Here is a 10,209-nt window from a genome sequence, read left to right as displayed (position 1 = left end):
GTCACGTGACTTCTTGTTCGACGCGAAATGATGAAAATAATATGCTTCTAATAGCATTCATTCCTATAATGACTTGTCAGGTAAAAACCGTGACAGCTGCTTAAGCTTGCCATTGGCATGAACCATGGCCAAGTTCTTTCAGAGTCTTCTTGAAAATATCTTCAAGAGTAGGAACATGTGCAGCTTTATGCACTGAGCACATTGTAGTGTCTCAATGGACATGATACTTTGCATGTCTAGCTCATGAAATTGCTTACCACATGAAGATGAGCCTTCCAAATGGGGGATGTTTGCACACCTAGCTCACGAATCTACAGCTTATTCTAACTAGCCACATGGAGTTTAGACTTCCAAATGGGGGATGTTTGCGCGCCGGGCACCGATGTTTACTCTTGTTTTCTCCCAGCCGCTGTAGGGAGTTGGGGGGCAAATAAGAGTTAGGAGTTTGAAATGTGCTGAGTTCGAATATTGTGGCTGAAATGTGGCTGAGATGGCGCTAGGATGAAGCACGAAGTCCCACCCATAATATTAAGGCCCCCTTAAACTCCCGGAAGTGGATGGGGAGGAGCCTGCAGTAATCGTTGGTTTTTCTCCTCTTCGGTCAAGATCATTGCAAGTCTCTCTGTCGCGTCGTGGCACTTGGTGATCAGACAAGAGCAAGCTGACACTTTGGAAACAATCTTGTCTCAATGATATACTCACGAAAGGTCTACAATGGCAAACTGCATGACTTCATGGACCAACGGCACTTCGAGCTCAGACCCTTTGCTCGACATAATCGCGTTTGACATGGTCTGTTCACTGGCCGTCCATGTTTTACGATATACAGTGATCCGAAATCGCAGAATCTGAACGTACATACGACTAAGTTCAACAACTAGCGCATCATCCAAGCTCTGGTTCAGATCGGATGCAGACACAATCTATGCAACAGTCAGTCGAACAAAACGCCACCATTCACGGATATGGTGTGGCTTGCAATGCATTGCGACACGTTAGCCCAACCTACTAGTAGCCGACAGCCTGGGAGTTTACCAGTAATAAAGTATGATTCCGGCTTTGATAGATAGGACACTAGGCTAGCGATGACTTCTGGCTCGGCGACGGGAAAATCGGGTGCTTGGAGCGCCTGAAGGGATTGGCATACTCAGCGCAATACCACACGAAAGGAAACAGCAACAATCACGGCTCTCCACGCATCCCCAGGTGCACCGCCGTGCAGCTTGTCCTGTTCGGTCACCGCTGAACCACGAAAGCGAAATCAACATGCGTTATAAGACCGACGCTACTGACACTTACACATTGGTGTGTAAATCATTCCTGGAGCATAAGCGTTAACAGTGATCTTGTGCTGCGCCAGCTCTTGTGCTGTCCTCTCATCGTTAGTCTGACGGTTATTAGCTGCCTGAGTAACTTTCCTCACCTGCTGTTTGTGTCAATCCGCGTACAGCGAACTTTGACGCGCTGTAGGCACCAATGCTCCGAAATCCTAGAGGCCGAGTTCTCGTAAGTAAGCGAGATCACAGTCGTCTCAATGTTATTCACCATGCTTTCCGGCTATAGATGATGCTCCTGAAGCCCGAGGACCAGAATGAGCTGCTGAGTTCTGATTGATTACAGACCAGCGGGAGGATACCTATGATTCTCCCGTCTCTCGCTCGGCCAATCATCTGTTTTGCAGCATACTGATACGAGAAGAAGACCCCTCGAGCGTTGACAGACATGACTCGGTCCCATTCCTCCGCCGAGGCTATCACAGCGCTCAGCGTTTCAATAGGGAAAGTGGGAGAACGCACTATTGATTATAGGATTTGCAGACGCAATCCCTGCGTTCGCTACCATCTCGGTGAAGATGCACATTTCAGTACAGACCTTCACAAGGTGGGTACGCAATCAGCGGTGTCTTACCACGTCTAAACCTCCCAACTGTTCCGCAGTCTCCGCTACCATGGAACGCACGTCTTCCTCCTGAGAAACGTCTGCGGTTATGGCGACGGCATGGCTCCCTCGGTCTTTGATCTCGGCCACCACCGCATCAAGCTGTTTGCGTTTCGAGGGAACATCATTGACGGCCGCCGCGAGTCCATCTTCTGCCAGACGCAGAGCAATGCTCCATCCGATGCCTTGCGAGGCGCCGGTGATAATAGCAACTCGCCGCACGGCAGATAGCGTTGGCATGGTATACTCACTACCAAGAGGTAGAGGAAGCGGTTCCTAACTAGCAGAACGAGTTGTCAAACGACTCCCTCACAGGAGTTTTATCAGAGGAGACATCTTGCTAACGCCAGCCCGGGAGGACCAAGGTTCACGGCAGGGTCACAGGTTCACGGCATTCCCATAGCATGTCTTCTGCAATCCATCGAGAAGCAAATATCGGCAGGAATACGCCATCGATTAGACAAAAATGTCATCAGTACCCGCGCCTGAGGGATACTGATGGCTGGGATGTATGGAGGGCTTTGCTACAGACATCAGGTCTTGAGAGTGCGAGAATGCAAGCTGCTATATGGCCCATCTGTTGTCCTGCTGCGCAGGCTGGAAGCAGCAGAGAACTCCGAGTCGAAGTCAACTGACTTGGCTTCTATCGGTCGCTCAATGGCCGCACGATACACAGACACTGAAGATGGAAGACGTTCAATGTTGCAGGGAACTAATGCGAACGGATTTCACAACGAAGCGATCAGTGCGAGCCTCCGGGCGTTTGTGGATACTAGTATGTACGAAATACTAATTAATGTGCGCACCTTCTGTTGTGCGACGCCAACTTTTGGCACGAGCAGGACCTCCCGTGGCCAAGTCTCGTAATTAATGTCATCTCTCATTAAGAATATCTCGAAGAAACGAATGCAGATCAAAGTGACGTATGGACGATGTCAATATGCTTCGGAACGCACGCCTTCTCTGTGGTGTACTTCTTCTGCGCAACGAAGAAGCAGAGTTGCCAGTGGGATTCTCACTCGGCTAGGATTCAACTTCCCACATGATTGTCATTGCCTGATATCGGCTGTGATCATAATACGCGTGCACCATCGTTTTCCTTGCCATCCCCTGAATGGTTAAGTGTTTGAGCTAAGATGGCGATGGCAAGATGCGACGACACCAGGCTCATAAATCAGCCTTTACAGGGAAGGTAGTCGTTGCCGAAGACAAGATGGGGATAACGCGACGGCAGTCCAGCGGTAGCGTTCTGGATGATTTTTAGGTGATGAACCATAATATGAACAGATGCTGGGGGACACTAACTTCAGCCCACCTTTATTACGCAACGAGGTCATCAGGTTGCCTGAGCAATTGAGGGCTGCCAATAGGGGAGGTCAGAGTGGGCGATTCTCACCCGATTCTGACGCCGATTCTGACCAGATTCTCCATGCGCTTCAGGTCACAAAATCGATGCAGAATCGGGTTCTCACGCTGAACACCCCCAATTCTCCAGTACACGATTGTCCTTTTGATTCTGCTATGGGCAAGTTGGACATTTGCCTTTTATGTCGAGTAGCTCTAAGAGACAACATGAATTGTACTGTTCAAGTCTCATAAATCGAGAGAGTTTACCACTCAGTACTGGTGGCCCTACGCAGCCCTATACCCCGCCGGACTTAGCTCCGCCGCCGAGCAGAAAATCTACTTCGGGCTCATCTGAATGATACAAAGATTCACATTAAACACCAAAGACATCGCAAGGAATATGGTAAAGAGCTGTTGTATTCACATCAACCGAGTTTTGTAAAATGTGGATTGCACATGTAGTCTGCTTACAAATCATCATAACTGAGTATGTGGTAAAGAGAATCCAGCTATGCAGAATCGGCCAGCCGATTCTGAGCTTAGAAGCGGCTCGCGAGCCGCTTCTCAAAAAGCTACGATTCTGGTGCGATTCTTCGAAGCGCCCGATTCCGCGTCGACCAGAATCGGCGCGTCGCAGCGACACTTAGAATCGGGTGAGAATCGCCCACTCTGACCTCCCCTAATGCTAATAATGTACTGTATGATGAATGCACCCGTATCCCACAAACCTAGCAACGACAGTCATGGGATAAACACACGAGACAAACTACAGCGTTGCGCATGATGATTGTGCTGCGCAGAGTGGTGCAGGTGCTTGAGTTATTGCCAACCGAAACCAGAGAGCATCTGCGAGATACTATCCTTTATGGCCCGTTTCTATGCCATCGCGTGCTGCTGCGCATAATGCATTGAGAAAGTCAGAGCATTTTTGCATCACAGGAGCCCAGAAACGTGTACATAAATAAGCATCGTGCGTGAGGATTTTGATTTGTGCAGAGGTTCCATGACACCGGTGCAAAAGAAACCACTCGTGTGAATAAACGTCTACACCTAGACCTGTGCCTTTTGGAAGCAACAGGACAGATGAACTTGGCGGACATCAGGTGGATGGAGTCGGCACTGCGAGCGTTTGTACAGAAATGAAGCTCTCCAGCAGGTCAGTGTCAAACGGGGGATATGAGTACGTACGTTCTCAGCGTCAAACCACGTAGAACTTGTTGTTCGGCAAAGACAGCAGAGTTTGTGCTATCATGCCGCAAGACGCCAGGGCTACCGATAGAGTTAGCCACAGGCGCTCCAGAAAGCGAATCTCCGGAGTCAGCATGCTGTCTGGGGAAGAACATCTCCATCATTGGACAGCTCGGACGTCGGAAAGCCATAATCCGTTCATCATGTATTACGAGTCTCCAGTCTGCAGGAGGCTCCTTCCTGGACAATTAAAGAAGAAGCGGTCGCAGAACGAATCCACGAGCGTCCGATATAGTGAATGTCCGAGACTCAGGATTAATAAACGCGCAAGGATCATATCTTTTCATCAACATGCCCAAAGCCGCCCGGGTCCATGTGGGCAAGGGGATCCTCCCATGCCATGGTCAGGCCGGTCAGGTCAGGGACCACGATGGTCTAGTGCTTCCAAACCTACAAGCCATGAAAACCGAACTTCCACCTAGCCTTGTTGTGACGATTGACCGAGTCGAACAGCCTGAAATACACGGCGTCGTGGATGGTGGAACCGCATGAAATATCCGGAGAACGATGGGCGGTGGGCGAATTTAACAATCGTCAAAGGCCGAATTTGAGCGTGGCGTGCATGTATGGATTGATGTAGCCCGGAGCGCTGTAGAGCCGCCGCAGGGCACGCGTTAACTTGGGCGCCCATCTGAGAGACGCTTCCCGAGCTAACCGTGTCCTGCTGCCTCCAGACTACCACCGTGCTCAGCGCACACGGCCTTCCACGGGCTTATCTCAGGCGACTCATGCAACACTGTCTGATGCTGGCATGCCGTCCGCACTAATTGAACGGGACACGCCTGAGAAAGCTCGGGTATCCATATGCTCGACAAGGGACGATGCGGTCGCCGGAGCGAATCCCTCGTGAGTGACATTGCCGCACTATCATCCATTTAGCAGGACTCCCGCTAGACTTCTGCCACAGATGCCATATGCGCCTTGCTCAGCCTTGGCTGCAACACCATTCTTGTCTGTCAAAACTGTGATGAGGATGTGTCCACATGCTTGCGAAAAATGGCTCGCGTGCGCGGCAGCCTTGCAGTCGCACCCTCTCCGTGAGACTCGTTGACATGAAAGAAGGTACCCCTGATTGTGTGAGTTACTCTATGTCCGTCTCCATGCGTTGCAGAGCGTATACGGCAGCCTTATCTAAGAAGGTCACTCTCCTCCACACTGAGGAAGATGCAGCACTAAACGTGAATTTTCAGCCGATGGTGTTCCGCATGGGCTTCTATTACTTCGAAAAGCCTCCTCGCCCGATAATCATTCCGCATAGAAGCCATGCGCTCTTGTCCTGCTCGATCTCAACGTATCACGCTTCTTCGCATATGCCATGAGAGCTGTGACAACCTGAACGGTATGGAACTGCGGAGCGGTCGGTGTACCATGCAGCGTCCTGCAGCTAACGGGTTAAAAGGCACGCGGCTAGTGTCCCCATTGTCCGACCTCCCTTCCCTCCCCGGTGTCACAGCATGGTTCTCAGCTCGTCTTCCTCTTCGTCTGCCTTCTGGCTTGGCTCGCTGATTGTTAGCCTCGATCTTCTGTTAGTAAGGGCGTATGACAATAGTAGGTCGGTCAACGTGAGTTTAGAACCAGATGTTGTCTATGCATCGCTCATGCATCTCTCTTCCCTAGCTTGCCGTGTGAGTATGATTAAGACACAGAAGCTGTGGCGAACCTGACCCTTCCTAGCTATTGGGGCCAAGACTCATACGGCTCCACTGGTAGCAACACCGCATACTACCAACAGAACATTTCGTACTATTGTCAGGTGGGTCTCATTTCGTTCTTCCATCACTACACTAAGGTCATCTCATCCCTGTGCTTCTAGGATGATGTGATTGATGCGATCCCAATGGCTTTTCTCAACGTTTTCTTCGGCGAAGGTGGCGAGCCATCACTCGATCTTGCTAATGTCCGTGCTTCCATCCATGTTCACGCGCCGTCGCTCATTCGTGCCTACGAATAGGTCTGCAGCACTGCCAACGACCCTGTATTTGAGGATACCCAGCTGCCTGAGTGTCAGTTTATGGCGGCCGACATTGAGTACTGTCAAAGTGCCGGGAAGATCGTCACGATGAGTCTCGGAGGCGCCACTGGCGATGCAGGGTTCGCCAATGCGAGTCAGGCTGAGGGTTTCGCGCAGACAATCTGGGACTTGCTCCTTGGAGGATCAAGTAGCACTCGTCCGTTCGGCGATGCCGTGTTAGATGGGTATGCGTACCTGTGGTCGTTCCATGGAATCAGACTGATATATCATATCGTTCTGAACAGCATTGATCTCGATATTGAGGGTGGTTCTTCGGATTATTTCACAAACTTTGTGTCTACTCTGCGATCGCTCATGGACTCCGGAGATAAGACGTATGTAGTCATTCTCCGCATGATATGTCATCTACTAACAAAACCGACATAGGTACTACATTACGGCTGCTCCTCAGTGCCCGTTCCCAGACGCATACATTGGAAGGTCGGTCGTAGCGCTTCTTTTATTGTGAATACGTTTTGACTCGACTCCGCAGCGTAATCGATGCCGAATCGTTCGATGCAATCTACGTGCAATTCTGTATGTATCATGATATAGTCTCGGTGGTGCCGCATTCACGCTAATTGGATCTTATCTGACAGACAACAACTACTGCGGGCTTACGAATTACGATGACTCGAACGACTGGGACTTTTCGACATGGTCTGTAATGATCTAATGATCTGACGACTACGGGAGAAGGTTGCTGACCACGCCACAGGGATAATTGGGCAAAGAACACCTCGCCAAACCCCAGCGTTAAGGTCTACATTGGTGCGCCAGCTGCCTCCGCTGCAGCCGGCTCAGGATACGTCGATGCCGCGACATTGGGAGAGATCGCGATCCAGACGCGCGAGCAATACTCGTCATTCGGCGGAGTGATGTTGTGGGATGCGTCCCAGGCGTATGGTACGCCGTTCTCGATCGGACGATCGAGCTGCGCCGCTGACGACCTCCGTATGTCATCCCCAGCCAACGACCGCTTTGACGAGCAGATCAAGAGCTCGATCACGGAAACGGGCTCGACGACGACTGCGACGACGAGCACGACAACGGCAGCGACAAGCACAACGTCGAGCACGACCACCACACCTACTACGACGCAGACGCCAACGACGTCGACGACAACTACCTCTGCGGCTACCTCCACGACGACGGCGTCTAGTGGTACGGTCGACTGCACCGGCGTAGCTGCTTGGGTCGCTAACGTTGCTGTACGTGCCCCTGCTTCCACAATGTTCTCTCTCAACTGACAGATTGGGGACGATTACAGTACGTCGGTGGTGATCAGGTCGTCTACAAGTGAGTTGAACCGTCAAAATGATATCAACGAGCGATAAACTCATTCCCGCATAGTGGCGATCTCTGGACTGCCAAGTGGTGGAGCTACGCTGATACCCCAGGAGGTCTGTCGATCTCCGTTCCCTCCCTGGCTAGTCTGACGACTGGAAATTTGCATATCAGGCGCTGCGGGCGATTGGACAGATGATGGCGCCTGCGGTACCACAAACGCGGTGAACGGCTACGGGAAGGTGTCTTATCAGCAGAAGGAGGCGCCCTTGACCGTCGGCCCGAAAGTCTCAGCAGTGCCCAATCTTTCCTTATCGTCGCGACTTGCAGCGCAGACCGCTGCTCCTGCTCGGCGAAACTCACGCTTCTTCAGATTTTAGACGCGAGTCTGCTCCCATTCAGTCATGATCATGATAACGTTTATGTGATATGTCTCGCTTGATTATTCCGTTACTCCTATTTCACTATCGTCGTGCGCCGGCACGAGTGGTTTGACACCTCTCTCGGGTTCCCGACATCTATAACAATGCTGTATTTCGCATGTGTGGGTCTCTTGATGTATTTTTCGGTGCTGTGGTTATCGGAATATGGTTTCGCGATGGTTCAGTAACGTTTCTGGGCGCGCTAGGATCCAACGGCTGGGCCATCCCGGATATGACGCACCGTCTTCACCAGGCTACTGGGCATTGTCAAAGTACCACCCAAGGTTCGGACAGTGTGTTTTTAATGGGCAGAAAGCAAGCGTTCCTGCATCCTTCATCGATATGGGCTTCTCGGGTGGACCGCCTCACTCTGCCCGATTGTATGTCCCAGAACGACTACTAGCCCATGGAACGCCGAAATGATGTGCCAGAAGTAGTAGTGGAACCTAAGTGGAACCTCTTGTTGTGCCAAATGAGCTCATCTACTGCCGTAATAACTGTACGTCGTTCCACAAACCGTCTTGGCTCATTATGACATATCTGAGCTCGTTGGGTTGTATAAGTCCGATCGAGACTCTGTTCGGAGATGCTTTCGCATTCAAGGTTGACAGAATTGTCAAGGATGAGCACGCTTTATGCTAGGCGACCCAAAGGAAGATTTCAGGCGTGTGGAGGTTGTTGCTACACAACAGGTGAACGCTCACATCTGGAGTGACCAAATCCGTTACTGCTGGCATGCGACACAGTGCGCCGGCAACCGGCGTAACGTCATGCGAGAGAAGAAACACAAGGAGGTCGAAAGTGTCTTGCGGGAGGAAGGCACCATCTGCAAGTGTGCATCGGCAGGCATTAGCATGCGGGAACTTCTGCAAAGAGTGAGAGCGGCGGATGCTGCGGACAAGAGTCTATAGCAGCTGCATCTCTGCTCTGCGTCCCACGCCGGCAAGTGGTTCGCGCATTGATCGCGCCGGAAAGGCCCTCTACGTGAAAGGCGAGATGCTGCTCGCGTATGAGGTGAGTAATACTGCATTATTTTGAGGTACAGCTCCCTGGGCATGCATTGAAATTTCGCACCGATGCCAGATGGATTGCCATCCGTTGACACCGGGCCAGGGGTATCCGGCTCCAACGGTCGTGTGTGGATATACTGGGACGCGTTGGGCGAAGTGGGTCGCCCAAATTACAGTAAGAGAGCGCCAGTCGGAGAATATCTACCAGCAGAAGGATACCAAGGTCCTTTCGGCCAAGGTGTGTCTGATAACTGCTCTCATCAAGCCAGACTGTAGGTAGAGACCCGTGAGGTGGCACTGGTTAGTAGAGAGTCTGGGTTAGAGAAGGTGCCGCCAATTCTAGCAAACGTTTCTCTCAACTCGTCCGTGGCATTCGTTGAAGTGGTCCCGCAATATACTCTGCACGCAGAAGAGGGTGCAGTCCGTGAATCCTTTGGAAAAGTCAGCAAGGTAGATGTGGGCATCGATCATCATGAGGCAAGACTTGACAACTGGCCAGCATCGAATATCAAGAGGGTCACTGGATCTAGACGCTGTAGGAGGCAACGATTCCTGTCTCCGACGCGTTGAAAGGCCATCTAGACAAATTTTGACGTAGAACAATCGATGAGAGCTGTTTTCTCAGTAGCTAGATAATTATTAGAACTTGAGAGGGGTAGCATATGCTGTGGGAGAGAAGAGATTCAGCTGTGATTTGTTTACCACGTTTGAATTACATCTGTCCCCTTGTACAAGCGCACCTTATTCCTATTAATTCTAGTTCTCGCAGATACGCCTCGACGCAGATCTTACTCACATCACCACTGTTGTCGCGGTTGTCGACCTTCTCATGTGGGCCTATCGACGTATATCGCGTCAAGTTGTCCCACTGCTTAACGTGCTCCCGCACCATTGAAAGGGGAGCAAGAAAACGGAGAGGATCATTTTCCAGAGTAATGATGCGATC

The 10,209-nt window shown here is 51.1% G+C and overlaps 3 protein-coding genes across 3 annotated transcripts; 2 read left to right on the top strand and 1 right to left on the bottom strand.

Moving 5' to 3' along the window:
- Positions 1 to 813: 813 nt before the first annotated feature.
- On the bottom strand, positions 814 to 2,178 carry LAESUDRAFT_772254 (NAD(P)-binding protein; the record flags this gene model as incomplete). Its single annotated transcript, XM_040913796.1, has 6 exons — positions 814 to 1,119; positions 1,300 to 1,362; positions 1,424 to 1,489; positions 1,637 to 1,750; positions 1,797 to 1,842; positions 1,912 to 2,178. The coding sequence occupies 6 exons, from the start codon at positions 2,176 to 2,178 to the stop codon at positions 935 to 937; spliced, it is 741 nt and encodes a 246-aa protein (XP_040765484.1). The 3' UTR covers positions 814 to 934.
- A 3,809-nt stretch (positions 2,179 to 5,987) lies between these two features.
- Positions 5,988 to 8,211, top strand: LAESUDRAFT_713433 (carbohydrate-binding module family 5 protein; the record flags this gene model as incomplete). The annotated part of the gene is made up of 14 exons (XM_040906966.1): positions 5,988 to 6,095; positions 6,151 to 6,158; positions 6,208 to 6,286; positions 6,347 to 6,430; positions 6,485 to 6,729; positions 6,790 to 6,879; positions 6,932 to 6,985; positions 7,038 to 7,081; positions 7,144 to 7,204; positions 7,263 to 7,450; positions 7,514 to 7,755; positions 7,815 to 7,843; positions 7,898 to 7,947; positions 8,006 to 8,211. The coding sequence occupies 14 exons, from the start codon at positions 5,988 to 5,990 to the stop codon at positions 8,209 to 8,211; spliced, it is 1,488 nt and encodes a 495-aa protein (XP_040765483.1).
- An 838-nt stretch (positions 8,212 to 9,049) lies between these two features.
- Positions 9,050 to 9,857, top strand: LAESUDRAFT_724736 (uncharacterized protein; the record flags this gene model as incomplete). Its single annotated transcript, XM_040908682.1, has 3 exons — positions 9,050 to 9,079; positions 9,153 to 9,560; positions 9,624 to 9,857. A coding segment is annotated over exon 2 (203 nt), but the record flags the coding sequence as incomplete, so codon positions are not given.
- Positions 9,858 to 10,209: the final 352 nt, after the last annotated feature.

The sequence above is a fragment of the Laetiporus sulphureus genome (genome assembly GCF_001632365.1).
Source record: "Laetiporus sulphureus 93-53 unplaced genomic scaffold LAESUscaffold_14, whole genome shotgun sequence".
Lineage (NCBI taxonomy): Eukaryota > Fungi > Basidiomycota > Agaricomycetes > Polyporales > Laetiporaceae > Laetiporus > Laetiporus sulphureus.
This window is presented reverse-complemented; position numbering and strand designations above follow the sequence as displayed.